We start from the raw sequence: 19,281 nt of genomic DNA, 5'->3' as shown, positions 1-19,281 counted from the left end.
TCCCTTCACCCTTCCTATGCTGATTGTCCTGAGGGCAAAAACAATATAGAACTAGCAAGATACACGTATCACCACTCCTGAGCAGGTTGCTTCATGTTTTAGCATGCTACCATCCCTTGATCTTTTTAGTTTGGCAGGGTAGAGCGGCTGTTTCTTACTGTGGGTTTGTGCAGGGCCGATACACGAAGGACCTGATGCAGACTGGGACCTCTGGCACTATCACAATATAAATAAATATTACCAAACTTTCCAAGCGGCTAACCATTGAGGGAAAAGTAAGTCACTACAGCCTTTCATATGTCCTCCAGTTGAAGTATTTTAAAACATGCTGGTCAACACTTCTACGTGCCAAATGCTTTTCAACAATAGAACGTATAGAGCAACTTATATTGCAAAAGGTATACTGACAAAGCAGTACTACAACTAGTTTCTCACTTTAATTGGGGAAGAAATGTCATGCGTAGAATTATAAGAAAATGAAATTACTAGTTCAAGGAATGCAGTTTAAGTACCGGTACATTCCCAATAGGCAATAGCAGGATATTGTCATTGACCTGGTTTAGGGCATATGCTTTCCTTTGTGAAAAGAGAATGTATGTTCCGTGAACCAATAAATACTCCATTTATCCCATGCCAGGATTCCATTTATATTCTTTGTTTACAATGGACATCCATATAAAGAGATGAACAAACTGGCAAAGTTTCCATTTATAGCTGCTTAGAGATTTCAAATACTGCATAACTTTCCCTAAGAAATATTTTGAGGCAAAAAACCTATCTGGAATGAAAGTAAAAATAAAAGGCTAGGTTTTGACTGCCAAGGGTGGAATCCACAGGTAGTTTCTGTGGAGGAACTAACTGACATAATAATTGGAGTAGGTTAGAGAATTACCATTCACAGCTCAGTAACTTCAAGCTGGTAAAATAGCTAGAGTAGGAGTGTAGCGAGCAAGGATATATAACAATCTCTTTCAGTTAAAAAATGATCTGAAACATTTCAAACAGCGAATATACTTGCAACATGGGTTCCCTCTGCTGAACTGATACAGATCCAAGAGACCCCAACATGTATATATACAGCAACCATTTGTACAAATCCATTTAGTATGTAACAGGTCTACAAACTATCTTCATTTTGCTAGAAAGGTAGTTACAGTGTATACAAATGCTTAGAACGGGGTGGCCAACCTGTGGCTCTGGAGCCACATGCGGCTCTTCAGAAGTTAATATGCAGCTCCTTCTATAGGCACTGACTCCAGGGCTGGAGCTATAGGCGCCAACTTTCCAATATGCCGAGGGGGGGGAGGTGCTCACTGCTCAACCCCTGGCTCTGTCACAGGCCCTGCCCTCACTCCACCCCTTCCCACCCCACCCCTGAGCCTGCAGTGCCCTCGCTCCTCCCGCACCCCACCCCCAGAGCCTCCAGTACACCACGAAACAACTGATCAGGGAAGGAGGGAGAGGCACTGATTGGTGGGGTTGCAGTGGCTGGGAGTCACGGGGGGTGCGGGAGCTGATGGGGGCTGCTGACGTATTACTGTGGCTCTTTGGCAATGTACATTGGTAAATTCTGTCTCCTTCTCAGGCTCAGGTTGGCCACCCCTGGCTTAGAACTTTGTTTCTAGAAAGAGACCTTTACCGTCCCTTCCCACAGTGCACACATTCAGTCAAACGCTGTTCTTGGATGCCTATGAGTGACAGCAATGGGAGTTATGATCAGATACCTGACAGGAAAATTTCACCCTCTATTTATAAAATAAAATAAAAAAAATACTCCAAAGCCTTTTTTAGAGAAAAAATATTTCCCAAAGGGTGGAAACATAATTATCTAGACCCTGGAATAAAGGAATGGAATCTTTTTAAATGAATCTCATGTATTTCTTATACATTTCACTATAATGATATAAAATACTTGGTCAGGCAATTCAAATATCCACTTTTTTGCAAGAAAATATATAAACTATAAAAACATGCACAGTTATAAATGAGTACGACCCCAATTCTGTATTCTTTATATGTGTGCTACTTACAAGCATGGGGAGTGTTTGATTCTTAAAACTACTAAAATCATTATCTGTGACACAGAACAGAATTTAATCTAGGCAGGGGCATGGGATCTGAAGCCAAAAAGTAATACATTGTGTCCCACTTACCAGTAAAACAGGTACTCGCTGCACAACATAGTGAGTTGCCATTCCATTTGATTTCAACACGTTTCTCTAGTGAGTTCAGAACAGATGGAACCTTTGGTTATAACAGTCCTTTTTCTGGGCTCTTACTGGCAGACAAGCTTTTAGCTGAAGGACGAGCACAGACCTGGCTGCAAAGTAGGACCACGGAGTAAGTGGCAAGTGGAGAAAAAAGTGGAGGAGCTACAAAAAAATTTATTTTCCAACAAAATAACTCTCCACAAGCTGTGTAAACTTTTCTTACTAAAACAAATACTCTAAAACACAAAGATTTTACATTTCCAGTGAAACACTTACAGTAACATTTGCCTGTGTTTTTACTCTCCTGGAGTCTCAACAAACAGCCAGCAGATTTATGCTTTCCCAATTACGTGTAGCAGTAAACTGCCTCATGTTCCCTGACTGCAATTCAGATTTTGAAAATAACAGATAGAATAAAGAAACTGACTGGTTGGAATTTTGAGTAATCGCTTATTTCCTTCACTAGATCCGCACACACATACCCTATGATGTATGCTCCACCATTCTGACAATAAGACAAAAAATACAGTGTGTCCATTACAATTTGTGAGACATGTGTAGAACAATTTATAGTGCTAGGTTAGTTATTGTTATCAATTTAAAATGCAAAATTATAAGTTTGCAAGGACAGCATAAAATATAGGAATCAAACCTTTTATCTCAAGCATTCATTCATATTTACAGTAGTACAAGCTTTCAGCTACAGAAGAAAAAAAATGTCTAGATTGAACACACTTACCAATTTCCTGAATGAGGCTAGTTCCAGTTGCCAGTAATTCAAAAGCAAATCTGCTGACTTGGCATTAGGACTCTAAAACAGTGTGGTCAAACTTATATAGTAAGAAGGTGTCTGCAGAAATAACATTTATAAACTGTATATACAGTACACAGTACCAGTACATAGAAAATAGATTTTGACTTTATGATTCCCTATGTGTAAGGCAAGACTGAATTCTGTCCCCAAATGGAGTCCACCAGAGGTACAAGCAACAGATAGTGGCTCTTAAATCAATATGCAAATCAAGTGCATACAAATTAAAAATCAAAACAGATGAGTTTCAGTTTTGTATGTGCTGATTCTGGCTTGCTGAATACACGGGAGGTTATTAAACATCAACTGTACCTTGTTTTAAAACACTAACACCACCTTGATGGCAACAGATATTGTTCAAGTGGCTGCTACCAAAAACAGCTTGAAAAAAAGCACAGTACAACATGAGGAGCTCTGCAGTTGTACTATGCCAATTTATATAGCACTAATCAAAAAAATAAGTATATGAATATTCTATTTCATGCTATTGCTATGCAAGCAACAGCAATACAAATCAGCATACAGAAGGATACCATATGTTCTGCAATGAAGAACCCAAAGATATTTTCAAGGGGCGTTGTTATACAAGACTTCAAAGAAACACAAAACTGCCATAGGCCAAAGTTACTAGCGGATGTATACATCCCTGTTCCAGTCTCCTGTGTCATTGCGTTTTCTAGATATCACTTCCCCATCCTTGTCACAATATTGGTCCCTTGATTTATGACGACTGCGTTGTTTGTTGCATTCATTGTGGTCCTGTTCTCGGTCCCTTTCCTTTGAGCGATGCCTTGATTCCCTATGTCTGTGATCACTGCTCCCATGTGACTCGTCTCTATGACTGTGATCCCTGTGAGAATCATTGTGGTCACCATGCTCATGTGAGTACTCTTCCTTTGGTTCTATGTAAGCTGAATCTCTGCTGTCTTGGGTTTCTGAATCAAACGTTTCTTGCCTAGACAGGCCTCGGCTAACACCACTGCGATGGTTATGGTGTTGTGCTGAGGAAGATGAACGATGTAGAAATTTCTTCGTGGGTTCAATCCGTGCTTCCTCTTCAACTTGTGAGCCAGTTCGTTCTGGGGCTGAATGGTCATTCCTCTGATCTCCTTGAGAGCCCTGGTTAGTGTTACAATAGACAGTAAGTTTGCAATCATGGGCACATATTTAAAGACATTTCCTCAATACAAATTAAGCTAAAAACAATAACAGCGGTAATTTACATACATGACAATGCACTGTGAATCTAATCCAGAAATTGTTAGAATTAAACTTGTACTGAAAATATTGTATTGTAATACAAGTGAGCCCTTCCCTCCCTAGCAGGATGCGGGCAGCAGCCAGTTTATTCGGTGATAGGTCCATGGCTTGTGCAACATCTTTACTTTCTGAACATTCCAGTTAGCAACAACTGCAGTCGCACTCCAGATCAACATGGAGGATGCAGGAGCAGAACTGGGAATTCAGAAGAGCTAGAGAGGATACGTCAGCTTCAGAGAGGGTAGGGATCATTAGAGGCTATTCAGAAACCTCTTTGAGGACAGGTATCACTGGAGACAGTCTTTAAAACACAGCTGGGTTAATGCTGAAGGGGTGGAGATAGCAGTGGAGGGCCAAGATTTTGGCCTCTGGTTTTATTTTAAGAATTAAGCTATGGCTTGACCTGGTATCGCTCATACTTGTATTATAATACTAATAATATCATTGCCCCTCTGGTTTTTTGGTAATAATTCAATTTCTCTGACTGTGATAAAACACTTGGACTTTGACCTTATAGTTAAATGATTATTGCCAAGGAAAATGGAGGGACAATGATATCATCACAAACAATTTCCTAACATATTGCTACTACCTAAAGATTGAAATAAGAATTACCAAGTACTATCAAACCTAGTCTTCATCAGCACAGTGTTTGAAATCACTGCAAAATGAACAATTGTGATTATTTAGCTCAGTTTTGGGGTTCCGTTACATTTACCTGCATTTGTCCCAAAACAACAGCCAAATGATTGCTGAGATTTAATTTCAGAATTAAGAAAGAAACAGTGTCCTGCCAAAAGGAATAGTCCTGACCACCTTTGGCAGGAACTTCAACACGAAGCTATCACTGCTGGTACAAAGTTAAATCAAACTAGTAGTTCAAAGCCCTTGCTGTTGCCGGGATGTGGCAGTTGGGCTAAGTAATCCACCTACCTTCTCAGCAGTCTTCCTCATACAAGCAATGAAACTGTTGTATGCAAATTAGCTGTAGAATAAGGCTGGTGATTGAGTGACCTTTGACATCACAATGGTCTGGGACTCTTGGCATGGCATAGATACATGCCTTACTATATGCACAGGTATAATTTGTAAAGTACAAATTGCTGAGAATTTGAAAATTGGATGGTAACAGACCATGAACCTCAGTGATGATTGAACCCAGTGGTATTCTGAACAAAAAGAGCTCTCAACCATGCTTGTAACTGTTTCCAGTGGCTTCACACTGACTCAACAAACATTCTTGGCTTCAGGGTGACACACAGTGTAACAATTCTGGATTATTATTATATAGGTAGAATTTAACAGAGTAGTACATCTGTTTATCCGAGCACAGTAAAAAGCTATAATTGCATCTGCTTTGCCAAATTACATTAGATGTTATATCACGTGTGCTGTTCAGATTCATGAGTTTCTGACATTATGTCTCTGTCAACACAAGACTCTAGGCTCTACTGTGGAAGTCTTTTGTTTCTGTTTTGGTCATTATTTAGCTGATGTTGGCATTTTGGGAGGGAAGTGTATTAAATATGAACTTGAATAGTTAGTACTATTCAGCAAAGTGGGTGGAAGAAATGCCCAGAGTTGGTTTCTGAATAAAACATACATATTTATTATGTTGTGTTAGAATAAAGTAAAATGTAAAGAAAATAGTCTAAATTAATGATCTGCTTTAAATTTATGAAAAAAATTAAAGTTTGTCACAAGGATGGATTTTAAAGCACACAAAATAAGAACAGTTATATGGGATATTTTAATTCCCAAATGGTCAAAATGTCAAATACACTCAATGTTACAGAATTTTGACCAGTAAAATCCAAAGAGAGCAGTTTGCTGTGGTTTAAGAGCAAGTGCAAAACTTCTAGTTGCTCTGAAGAAAAGAATGTTTTATGAATTCAGATCTAGTTGGTCTGCTTTGACCGGAAACAAAGGGCTACGCAAATTATACTTCCCCCTCCTCCAACTTCAGAAATTGTTAGTGCAAAAAAAAAAAAAAATCTAATAGAAGCCATGGGCACCTCCATAGCGAGAACTGGCCCCTAATATTACAGATGGACTGAGGAGGCAGCATTTGGATCCAGATTAACATTTAAGTTAAATTTTGGGGTTGTGGATCAAAGTCGAATTAGGACGAGGATTTGGGTTTGGTTTCAGGAGTGCTGAAGTTTTATGAACTGTTCTAAGAAGAGTTCGGTCTAAAAAGATGGAAATATTATGAAATCAGATCTTTTCAGAGATTTCAGGCTGAAATCTTTCAGTTCTTGTGAGATTTTATGCATCAAAACAAGAAAGGGAAGACAGGCCCTCCTAGTTTTGTATCCTAACAGTGGGTTCAGTGCAAGTTCACTCCATTCCTAAACTTTGAAGAGGCTCAGATTTGAGGTTCCAGATTTGGCCCACCTCTGTTTAAAATATATCTTCATATGATGAAGCAGAAGGAAGTTAAGGTTCTAGATTTTAAACCAGACCACCTTTGCTCAGCATTTCAGGATTAATATGGAGATATATACCTATACCATAGAGCTGGAAGGGACCCTGAAAGGTAATCAAGTCCAGCTCCCTGCCTTCACTAGCAGGACCAAGTACTGATTTTGCTCCAGATCCCTAAGTGGCCCCCTCAAGGATTGAACTTATAACCCTGGGTTTAAGCAGGCCAATGCTCAAACCACTGAGCTATCCCTCCCCTTAATAAACTGTCAAAACCGTGAAAGCATAAAAGATAGTTTTACAGTGTTCAGAAAGGTGAAATTAATAACCCATTATGGTCCTTGAACAGTGTGGTTAAAAATCAATATACACTAACATAGGTTGGTAGAACATATAAATATCTATTCAAGGGCATACAAAGGCTTGAGCAATACTATATCTATAAAATTGTATCTAGCACACTACATAACCCTGCTGGCTAACTTCAGTACCTACACTGCTCTTCCAGCACACTGTTCATTCATAGCAGTTTTTTCAGCCCTGGCAACAAACAAAGGCAGGAGCTAGCTGGGGCATGCACTCTCTTTTCCCAGGATGCTCTGTGAAGAGAGACATATCCTACAGACTGCACTAAAGTGATTTTCCTTGCAGGGAAGAGCCTGCCAAGTCTGCAATTCCACAGGGAAATAAAGCTTTCACCGCAGGGAAAATATTTGCAAGATCCACAAAAAACAAAACACTTCAGCAGTTGAAATTTTAAATGCAGGGACCATATTTTCTAAGGCCTTGTCTACACAGGCACTTTACAGTGCTGAAACTTTCTTCGCTCAGGGGTGTGAAAAAACATCCCCGTGAGCGCTGCAAAGTGGCAGTGTAGACAGTGCAAAAGAGCTGGGAGCCGCACTCCCAGCGCTGGGAGCTATTCCTCTTGTGGAGGTGGTTTTATTACAGCACGGGGAGAGCTCTCCCCCAGCGCTGGAGCCGTGACTACACAGCCGCATTAAAGTGCTGCTGCGGCAGTGCTTTAATATCAGCTGTGTAGCCAGACCCAGTGAAACGTCAGTCGTAGGGACGGACTCGAAAATGAAGAAGCTGATCATAAGTAAATCTTAGTCTGAAATTGGGATGGAACAATTGGCTATTTTAGTTGAGGCAAATGTGACCTAATCCTCTCCATGACCTCAGCAGATCCAGTGTGGTTCCAAAGATACAGGACATCAGGATGCCACTTATCATTCATACAGCAGAAGCATCTGAAGTCCCCAACCAAAATCAGAGCCCTATTGTGCTTGGTACAATAGGCAGAAAGAGTTCCGAATTAGGCAAGGCAGACAAAGGGTGGGAGCAGAAACAGAGATGAAGTGACTTTTTAAGGTCACACAGCGGGTCAGTGATAGAGCTGGGAACAGAACCCGTGTCTCTTTATAATGCCAACAGAGCCTGGGTGTTGGCAGGTGGGATTGAACCTGGGACCTTTGGAGTTAAATGCATGAGCCTCTACTGTATGACCTAAAAGCCATATAGCTATTAGCTAAGGCTATCGAGAAGACTCATTGATCCTTCTCTCCTAAGTGGTCTCAGTGCTACTAGAGGGGACAGAACACCACACCCAGAAGGTGTGTGGGTTACATCCTGATTCCCCATCCAATGCCCCATTGGCTAGCAACACTGCATCTCAATTTCCCACTTGCATAATATGCTAGCATATAAGGAAGATACAATGAGAGAAGCGTGTGATCTGAGGGCCAGTGGATAAGGGAGCCATGGAGGGGCCACTTCAATCTCATGACTGCAGTAGTGTAGTGGCTATGAAGTGACTCCATTACCACTCCATTGCCTGTGGAGGTGGATGGATGGATTCCTCCCCAGCTTGTCCCTGTGGAACTCTCTCATACACAGCCCAGTCACTCAGGTAGGGCTCTGGGATATTAGTTACTTTGAAAGTTACCAGAGACAGTAACATGCATGGCATTACTGTTAATCCTGTTATATAACTATGACTGAATCACATATGACAAGTTATAAAAATACTGGTGGCTGGTAAGTATGTTACTGCAGCAGTGGTTGTTCTGGGCATCACCATACATTTCCAGCCAGGCCCTTTCACTCTTTGGAATCCAAAGATGTCTTGCAAGTCAGCAAGTAAGGAAACAAATGCTAGTGTGAATACAATGAAGATCACAAGAAAAGTGTCTGTCTTCAAGTATTTACATGATAAAAGTGCAGAGCTCTTCTGCTCTATCAACTTACGGCTCCCAGTGAAGCACATTTAGCAACTTCTGTTACCAGAATTCACACTGTGTGCCCTGGCAAGTCTCCCTCCCTTTGCAGATATGAATGGGGTTGAGAGAAAAGAGAGAGAGAGGAAACTATACCTGTAAATTTATGTTTGGACCTGGGCTGATAGGAAGAGTGGCTGTTGCAAGTGTGCGAGTGAGAAGCTGGTTGGGAGGATTGCTGCAAGGAGGATGGGTGGCCTTCCAATAGGCTTCCAGATAGTCAGCCAGGTGCTCACAGGCATCTTCAAGCTGGTTCTCATCCAGAATTACATCAAACATTTCCTGTGAAGGGAAACATTTTAGTGAGAACAGCCACCGTCGGAGCCAATATAAAACCACAGAAGGTGCTGATGATAGACCACATTAGAAAATGCTTTTACTATTGCACCACAAATAAATCAGATGCATAATATTCATGTCCTGAATATTTTGTGATTGAACTTTAAATAAACAACAATTGACTTAAAAGTAATCTGTACATAACAGTGAGATTATACTTTCCAGGGCAAGCCAGAATGATCGACACTTGGAAAGATAGGAGTACTTGTGGCACCTTAGAGACTAATAAATTTATTAGAGCATAAGCTTTCGTGGACTACAGCCCACTTCTTCGGGTGCATATAGAATGGAACATATATTGAGGAGATATATATACACACATACAGAGAGCATGAACAGGTGGGAGTTGTCTTACCAACTCTGAGAGGCCAATTAAGTAAGAGAAAAAACCCCAGCAATGCCCCTCTGCCATGTACTTTGGCCAAACCAGACAGTCTCTACGCAAAAGAATGAATGGACACAAATCTGACATCAGGAATCATAATACTCAAAAACCAATGGGAGAACCAATGGGAGAACCTGTCCGGTCATTCAATGACAGATCTGCGGATAGCTATTTTACAACAGAAAAGCTTCAAAAACAGACTCCAATGAGAGACTGCTGAGCTGGAATTGATATGCAAACTAGATACAATCAGTTTAGGATTGAATAAGGACTGGGAATGGCTCAGCCAGTACAAACATTGAATCTATCTCCCCTAGTAAGTACTCTCACACTTACTATCAAACTGTCTGTACTGGGCTATCTTGATTATCACGTCAAAAGTTTTTTTTCTCTTACTTAATTGGCCTCTCAGAGTTGGTAAGACAACTCCCACCTGTTCATGCTCTCTGTATGTGTGTATATATATTTCCTCAATATATGTTCCATTCTATATGCATCCGAAGAAGTGGGCTGTAGCCCACGAAAGCTTATGCGCTAATAAATTTGTTAGTCTCTAAGGTGCCACAAGTACTCCTGTTCTTTTTGCAGATACAGACGAACACAGCTGCTACTCTGAAACTTGGAAAGATGTATGTAATCTGGGAAGGCAGAATTGGTATTGTAAATATATTTTAAAACTCATATATGGGAACAGAAGTTAAATAGTAGACGAACTTTTTAATTGTTGGAATAAAGAGATGGTGGAACAAGCTACCAAAGAAAATTGTGGAATCCCTATACCTAGTGATACTATCCCTATACCTACTTCAAACAAAGCTAGACAAAACTGATAACAATAGACAAAACTAATAATACTTAGCACTTATGTGGTGATTTTCATCTTTAAAAAGCTGCACAGGTATTAACTAACTCACTCTTAATTTACCACTATATCCCATTCCCACTTAAAGCCTAATGAATGATTTCTATCAGCTTCAATTGCAGTTGGACTGGACCGATATAGACTCTAAGCTCTTTGAGGCAGGGCCCTTGCCTGTACAGTGCCTAGCAAACTCTTGATATTATGGTATAGTGATGGATCTGCAAAGCAGGGTACTAGAGCTTCCATCAGCTCTTCCCAATTGTACATCCCCGTCCTCTTGACTAAGCAAGGACTACAGTTCCCTTCAGTCCCCTTCCCTGGTCCCAACTCAGACCATCCCCCAACCTGCCGCAGCTAGGGGAGGTGTGGCCCGAACCCAACTCAGCCCCAGACCTGCCGTTGCCGGGGGAGGGGCGCCTATCCCACGGCTCCTGCCCTAGAGCTGCTGTGGCAGGGAGAGGTGCCTCTTCCCCCCAGCCCAGATACTGCTGTGGGGAGAGAGAGCTGGGGGGGAGAGATACCTCTCCCCGCCGCAGCAGCTCTGGGTCTGGGGCCATGGGATAGGTGCCCCTCCCCTGGCCATGGCAGGTCTGGAGCTGGGTTGGGTTCAGTCCGAACCTCTCCCGGCCCCACCCCAGAGTCCGCATCACCAACCAGAGCCCTCACACCCCTGCACCCCAACCCTCTGCCCCAGCCCTGAGTCATAGAATCATAGAATATCAGGGTTGGAAGGGACCTCAGGAGGTCATCTAGTCCAACCCTCTGCTCAAAGCAGGACCAATCCCCAGACAGATTTTTACCCCAGTTCCCTAAATGGCCCCCTCAAGGAGTGAACTCACAACACTGGGTTTAGCAGGCCAACGCTCAAACCACTGAGTTATCCCTCCCCCCCGACTCTCCGAACCCCTCGGCCCCACCCCCACCACATGAATTTTGTTATGTGCAGCATATGAAGGTGATGTGTGTCACATCACCTCCATATTGCTGCACATACCAAAATTCATTCCACACACGTGTGGGAAAAATTAGAGGGAACACTGCCAGAGGCAACTTTTGGTCATAAACCAAATCAGTTTAGTTTTGGATCAATAACCTATAAAGAGTTACTGAAGTAATCTAGTTCCTCAGCTATGCATCATGTAAAAATATTGGTGGCTTAATACCTATATATCTCCAGGATTAATTATGTTGCTGAAAAAGAAATATATTTGACCATTATGCCATGCAGAGATCTCAAATGGAGTTTTGTACAAAATGACAAGTGAAATATGAACAGATAGTGGCAAGCAGCAACAAATGTTACACAATTAGCCTATTACTTGGAAACAAAGGGCAGACTTAGTCCCTTTGAACAGGAGTCTACATTTCCACATCAGTAATGCATCAACAGTAACTCACTGGAGGACATTGAGCCAGTTTATCAGCTGCCACCATTTGAACATTAAGGTGTTTAGCCTGAGATTTCCCTCGAGATTTTATTAGCCTCTGTAAAACCTGTGGAAAATAAGACAGTTAAAATACACAGTGGATGGGAAAAGAAAGAATTCAGAAGCAAGTAGTAGTCAGATAGTGGGAATAGGATCAAACCATTCCGTTCAATGGGAGATTTGCCAAGGACTTGATTGTTTGCAGGATTAGGCCCAATGTATTTGTGTACTCTTCAAAAAAGTAACTCTTGTAGAATTTTTAACATCTCTAATGATTTCTCAATTTCTGTCTTGCCTTTTAGGCCCTGCACAACCTCACTCCTACCTACCTCTCTGCTCTTATTTTCTTTATTTCCTTTTTCCCTCCTTTTCTGCCCAAGTTGCACTAACTGACCCCGTCTGGTCCTCCTATTCTCATGTGTGCCTTCTTCCATGTAGCCATTTATACTGAGACTCTTGAGAATGCTCTTCCAGACCCACTTTGCCAGGCCTCCACTTTCTCCTTCCAACGTCTCTTCAGGATGTACTTGTTTCAAGAAGACTATAAATGTAGACATCCCCACACAGTGAAATGGTGGTAAATTAAATGACTGAACATCTTAAGAATAAACTGAACAAAAATTACAGAAATAAACACCGTGTGTGCTGAACTGTACTGACCAGTTGTCCTGCTGCTCATAACATCTCCTCCCTTATCTTCATTTCTATACTGTCTACTTGGATTATAAAGTTTTTGGGACAAGGATCTTAGCTCATATTTCTGCAAAGTTTTTAACAAACTGTTGACACTCTGCAAAACAATATTATGTAAATAATAATAAACAAATGAACTGTTTCCCTTAGTTCTAACTTAAGTAAACATTAGAACTACAGCTATCTCTCTTTTGCAAAAAAAGTGATTTTGTAACCCACTGACTGAGATGATATCCTTTTAATGGTATCTTCCCATCCACAGGGAAATAATTAAAAAGTGCAATTCATTGATATTTAATGACATCCAGTGGAGAATGTGTGTCTCTTTGTACCTGTGGCTCAGGTCTCAAAGAATGGGTGGATTGAATCAGAATTAACAGCAGTAAGATAGTTACCTTGGGAGAAGAAATCTTTACATATACTATAATGGGAGCCAGAGAGGTTTTACTTAGTTGAGCTGGATGATTAATGGTATCGGCATCAAGTACTACCAGCTGCAATGTCCTTGCTAATTCAAATATCCGTTCAATTTCACTCTGAACTTCAGCTGCAGATAAGTAGAAAATTAGAGTTATGAAAATATTTAACAGAAATTAATTCTAACAAATGTAAAAATGAGGTAGATTGGCATGCAGCTCCCACAACAGATGAGTAGATTGGCAGGAGCTGTTAATTGTTAATGTCACTGGCATTCTACTGAAGCAAACATATCTTTAGCAAGAACATTCCGCCTACAGTTTATGTTCTTTGAAGGTCGTACTTTTTACCAGTCTCACCTTCATGCTTTTGTATACTACTAATATGCAGAAACATTTTAACACCTTCTTATAAGACCGAATCCATGTGTGTATAGCAAAGAGGTGTATGCAGCATTATGATCTCCTGTTTGAAATAGGAATCCTTCAATTTTACTACAGTATCTCAGTGGATTTGTTATTTGTAAGTTATGGAAGTGCAGACTCTAATTATACTTAATGACCATAATTTTCAAACCTGAGTGCCTGAAACTATGCATTAAATTTATACTGAGGTGCCTGAAAGAGACTTGTTTTTCATAAGTTACTAAGCACCTATAATTTCTATTTGCTTCAATATGAGTTATCAATGCTTACCATCTCTCAAAATTGGGCCCTATATGTAATATGGCACTAGGTCTGAAAATTTTCATCAATATTTGTAAAGTACTTTAAAAACAAAAAATTAAAAATAATGCTAATAATCCCTCCAATAGCCCTTGAGGTAGGTAAGGATTATCATCAGAGCTGGTCAGAAAAAAATCTGTCAAAACAGTTTTTCATTGGAATTTGTCGATTCATCAGAATCAGTCGAGTCCATGGAAATAGTTCATTTCAATGCAGTTCCTATGGAAACAAGCAGGTTTCCGACAGAAACCTGTCTGGTTTTTTACCAGTTCGCCCATATGCAGGCTTCTGGGGACCAAGGGCTTCACAGGTCCATGATTCCAAGGCAGCCCCTAGGAGGACTGCTCCAGAGCTGGGTGTCCATCCCCTTTCATGGAGAATTTCAAAATTTTTTGAACAAAACCAAATTTCAAAATAGTGAAATCCTCTGAGAAACACAATAACTATTCTCTGCCAAGTTCTAATTATTATCGCTATTTCACAGACAGGGAAACTGAGCCAGAGGCTAAATGATTTACTTAACCTACAGACGAAGTCAATGTCGGAGCCAACATCATAACTCAAATGGGAATGGGATTCTAGTTCTGTGCTCATTCCACACCACTCTCTTAAGATAACTAACTAGAATAAGGTAAATCCAAAAGGGTAAGAAACTAGTGGATGCTTACATGAACACAAAGGGACTTTTCAAACACTAAAATATAGTGTTATGTTATCAAATTTGTGTTTGTCTTTTGAGGTGGGTTAGCAGCATGAATTGTCAATAAATGCTTTGAGAAATGTAGCCAGTCTGCATGGCCTAGGAGTGCACACATTCCTCTACTTGGATAATTCTGCGCTGAAGGACATTACTTTGGAAGGTGTCAAAAGATCAATATGTGTCACTGTTAGAGTCACTAGGGTTCATAAATTACCTCAAATCCCAATTTGTTTCCAGCGGCCAACCAAAGTACAAAGCATCCCAGCTAATCACTGTTCAATTAAAGGCTTTCTATCTAAGGAGAAGATCCAAGACTTCACTTGTCAGGCAGAAAGGTAAAGTGTGAGCCAGCAGGTGACAGCTCAGACCATACCACACTTGGTGGTTCTTAAGACTGTAACTAGCAGTAGTTACAGTGTCTTGGCATATCTCACATCAGAGAACTTTAGTAGACCCTGACCCTAGGCTACACTAGGGAAACGTTTGCCGGTACAGCTTATGCCAGCAACAAAGTGCTTTTGCCAGTATAGCTTATAAACATTCCCTAAACAAAATAAGCCATACTAACAACATGTTTTTGCTGATATAACTTCAGCTACACTAGGGGATATTGCCAGTATAGAAATATCTGAAAAAAAATATCACTAATCAACATTGCTATACTAGCAACAATGTAAGCGTTGACCTGGCCTGAGATTCCAATGAAAGCAAGATAAACACAGACTCTCACATCACATCTGAAGGATAGATCACCTTTGAGCCTCCTGGCCTAGTGCCCATGAAGGGACCATCTTTATTTAGGAATAGATTTCCAACATACCTAGCCAAATCATAGTGACCTAGTCTCCCAAAAAGTTATCCATTTGAACTGGGACCCTCAGACCACAATGTTTTAAATCAACAAACAGGGAGGCACCAGATGATGCTTCCTATGTCAGGAGGCCCTGCAAATGTAAGAATGGACTCTGCTATACCTGCCATTACTGATTGCCACGTATCTAGCAGGAAAGATAAACACGATTGCAGACAGAGCGAGTTAATCTGTGGTGTACCTGCATGAGCAGCCTCTAGATGAGAGAGCGGGGAACTGGGATCTTCTTTCAGTTCGGGACATCAGAGATGCATCTCTGTCACCCTTTGGAACAAGAAGCTTTCAGCTCAAAGCATTAAGAATGAGCAAGACATTTTCCATGAACTGAAGAGACTCAGTATGTCTTTCCATCAGTATTTCTGGTAGCCACAGTCCTGGCAAAGCACAGGAGGAAGAGGCTCGATGATCTTTACTTGCCTCATGCTGGCCCAGAGAATTGTGGCTACCAATTCTGCTGCAGATGCCAAAGCTGATCTCATCAGGCTGAATGTCTGGTCTCAGATTCTTATTCAGAGTCAAGGCACCTTGTTTCACCCCAGTTCAGGAACTCTCTCCTTAATAGCGTGGCTCCTGAGAGCTCAGAGATCTGTAGGTATGGCGTTAACGAGCAGGTGGCTTGCATCCTCCTGACTTCTCAAAAACCATCTATCCAAAGGACTTATGTTGCCAAGTAGAAGAGGTTTGCAGCCTAGTGCAAAAAGACCCAAGTGGGCCTTTTTAATTCCCGCACAAAAACTCTTTGGCTACTTTCTGTGCCTGACTGAATCTAATTTGATAATTTACTCCATTCAGGCTAATTTGCCAACTATTCTGGCCCATCATGAACTAACCGGTAAAATGCTTCTGCCTGCCTAACCTCAGGTTCACATGGGAGCTTTGCAAATCCCTCCTGGTATCACGAGACATTAATGTAGGTCCTGACTAAAGATGATGAAAACTCTACTCATTACCCATGAGTTCAGTGCTTAATTTGTGCCAGGGCTGAGCCTCAGAACCTGCGGGTTTGGCAGTTCATCTCCCAGCACCTCTGGGCTTGTCACGTCAGTTGTGAAAGTAAAAAAAAATGGCTTAAGTCCCGGCACCTTTTTCATTACAAATTAAGTACTGCATGATTGCATGTTTCTTACACAGAATTTCATTTTCCTGGTGGCAGTGACTTCAGCTCAGAGTGAATACGCCTCAGGCTCTACCGGCTGATCCACTTTATACCAAGTTTGATATGGAAATGGTGATGTTTCAAACACATCAAGAATTCCACTCCAAGATGGTGACAGAGTTCTACCTTAACAAGCCTATTCCTGCCAACATGTTTTCCATGCCCATCCTAGGGAGACCCTTCTCTACATGGCTCATGTTACAAGGTCTGGTGGGTGGGGGAAATTAGGGGGGTTACCTAAAGCAGTCTGAAGGCCTTAGAAAGTCCATCAAACTTTTTGTTTTGTTACTTATTCACTACATACCACTATTTCTAAGAGGGCCATGAGTAAATCATTGCTGGATTGCATTTTTAATTGCTATCACCTGGCTGGCCATGTGAAGGTGTATTTGATCAGAGGCAGGCAGCCTCCCTCCACTGCCTGTCTCAGAAATGTTTCCCTTAGATTTCTACAAGGCAGCCACATAGTCCTCACTCTGTATGCTCACACAGTTAGAATACTTTGCTTTAGCTTTTAGAAGTGAAACTAATGTTGATCTGCATGCGGTAGAACAGTTTTCCAAGGTGGAGGAGTCCAAACTCCCCAGTCCTCCGTTTCTTCCTTTTGGAATGTGTATTTAAATTGGCCAATTTTATTTGAATCTTTTCCCTTTGCTCTCATCTTTTAGGTTATCCGTGCTGTATCTGAGATTGTAATGGTGTATCTTTCCAAACCATTATTTAAATAAAAGTCCTCTCTTCTTGGCTGACCATGGTTTTATTATTACTCCCTGTTTCAGCTTTATTCTTTCACAAGAAGGGGAAATTACTGAGTTGCAATTCTCCTTCTCTGAAGGATTCTTGTAAATTACTGATTTGTAATTCTGCTTTCAACAGTATGCTCACTCATCTTCCCTCAGTGTTTTGACTGAAGTCTCCAAGTGCAGCAGATAAGCCAAAAAGTGGTGTATGACTGCCAAAAGGGAGAGATGGCTTGCTCTTAGGATTGCTTACTACTGCCATTAGCAACTGTGATGTTACTGACATAACCTGTGACCATATAGATCATTGTTGCAACCACTGTTATATATTTGCAGCAAATATTGTACAAAGGTTGTCGTGTAAGGTGTCTATGGAAAGTTTATGATTTGCTTGTTATGATTAGGCTATCTGTATGCATGTGTCATTTTTGTATTTAAAGTTATAAGTATTGGCTCTATACTGTCTGTGGTTCAGAGTTATGCTATGCTTCTGGGTGATACCCCAGACAATTTGGTGTCAGCAATGCCTAGCCTGCTTAATGGCCCATTAAGAACCATCAGCTATACAACTGACCCATTGAGAGAAGGCAGATACACCTTGTGACTCAGCAAGGCATGCAGGAGCATTCCGATGGACAGAACTCTAAGGTTTTTTCATGGCATGTGCTGGATAGCTTGTCTTTGGAACAAGGAAAGAAAGGCCACATGGAGACTATATAAGGCTGCTGCAGCTCCTCCATTTTGTCTTCAATCCTGCTTCTTACTTCTGGAGGAACCTTGCTACAAACTGAAGCTCTGAATAACCCATACCAGGTGTGGATGTACTCCAGAGACTTGATTTGAACCTGCAGTTTATTCCATCACTGCTACAAGCCTGAACAAAGAACTTTGTCATTACTGTAGGTAATTAATTCCGTTTAACCAATTCTAGCTCTCATCTATATCTTTTTCCTTTTATGAATAAACCTTTAAATTTTAGATTATAAAAGATTGGCAACAGCATGATTTGTACATTGACCTGGGTCTGGGGCTTGGGATTGGGAGAACCTTTTTCTTTTACTGGGGTATCATAACTATTCATCCCCATAATGAGTGGCACTGGTAGTGATACTGGGAAACTGGAGTGTCTAAGGAAATTGCTTGTATGACTGCTGGATAGCCAGTGGGGTAAAACCAAAGTCATAGAATCATAGAATATCAGGATTGGAAGGGACTCAGGAGGTCATCTAGTCCAACCCCTTGCTCAAAGCAAGACCAATCCCCAACTAAATTATCCCAGCCAGGGCTTTGTCAAGCCTGACCTTAAAAAGCTCTAAGGAAGGAGATTCTACCATCTCTGTTTGGCTGGTTTGGTTTGCCTTGGTGTGCACAGGAACCCCAGCCTTGGGCTGTAATTGCCCTGCTTTAAGCAATTTGTCTTGAATTGGTACTCTCAGTTGGGTCCCACCAAAGCCAGCATTGTTACATGCAACCAAAATACTTCAGGAACTACAGGACTCCCACATGTCTTAGATTAGAGTTCTGAGACCCAGAAGAGAAAATACCATCAGAGTAGTATCTTAAAAAAAAGCAGAATTATAGGTCAGTAATTTTCCCTTCCATGAAAATCAAGTATTAATAAAATGTCTCCTCTGATGTACTGAGAAACTATGGCAGCAAGGTTATAAAAATGAACTCACATAAATTGTATTAGCCACTCATAATGGGTTGTATAAATAAAGCTCGAGCTACCATGAGTGTCACCATGATGAACGTATAGCCCAGCTATTACAACACTCAAAAACATAAATAAATCATATAAGACAAAAACAAAACTTGTCAATCAAATGCTAAAGAAAATAAATGAGCCTTATATTTTGCCCTGAAGCCTGATAGATACTGGCTATAGAGGGCACCAAAGGAGAGCAAATTTCAAAGATGGGAGCCCTCAAACACCACCTCCACACGCAGGTGAGATCAACTCCAAGAACTGACGCCACAAG

General features: G+C 41.1%; 1 protein-coding gene across 4 annotated transcripts in view; it reads right to left on the bottom strand.

Moving 5' to 3' along the window:
* Positions 1-2,364: 2,364 nt before the first annotated feature.
* CACNB2 (calcium voltage-gated channel auxiliary subunit beta 2) overlaps positions 2,365-19,281 on the bottom strand; it is a 410,979-nt gene continuing 394,062 nt past the window's right edge. For all 4 annotated transcript variants that reach the window (XM_054020627.1, XM_054020628.1, XM_054020630.1 and 1 more), the window contains 4 exons: positions 13,086-13,237; positions 11,969-12,064; positions 9,081-9,266; positions 2,365-4,140 (listed from right to left, as the gene is read on the bottom strand). In XM_054020627.1, coding sequence (XP_053876602.1) covers positions 3,649-4,140; positions 9,081-9,266; positions 11,969-12,064; positions 13,086-13,237 — 926 coding nt within the window. In that variant the 3' untranslated portion in view covers positions 2,365-3,648. The remainder of the gene's footprint in view (positions 4,141-9,080; positions 9,267-11,968; positions 12,065-13,085; positions 13,238-19,281) is intronic.

This window comes from Malaclemys terrapin, chromosome 2 (genome assembly GCF_027887155.1).
Source record: "Malaclemys terrapin pileata isolate rMalTer1 chromosome 2, rMalTer1.hap1, whole genome shotgun sequence".
Classification (NCBI taxonomy): domain Eukaryota; kingdom Metazoa; phylum Chordata; order Testudines; family Emydidae; genus Malaclemys; species Malaclemys terrapin.
Note: the sequence above shows the minus strand (reverse complement) of the source record. Positions and strands in the feature narration are given on the sequence as shown.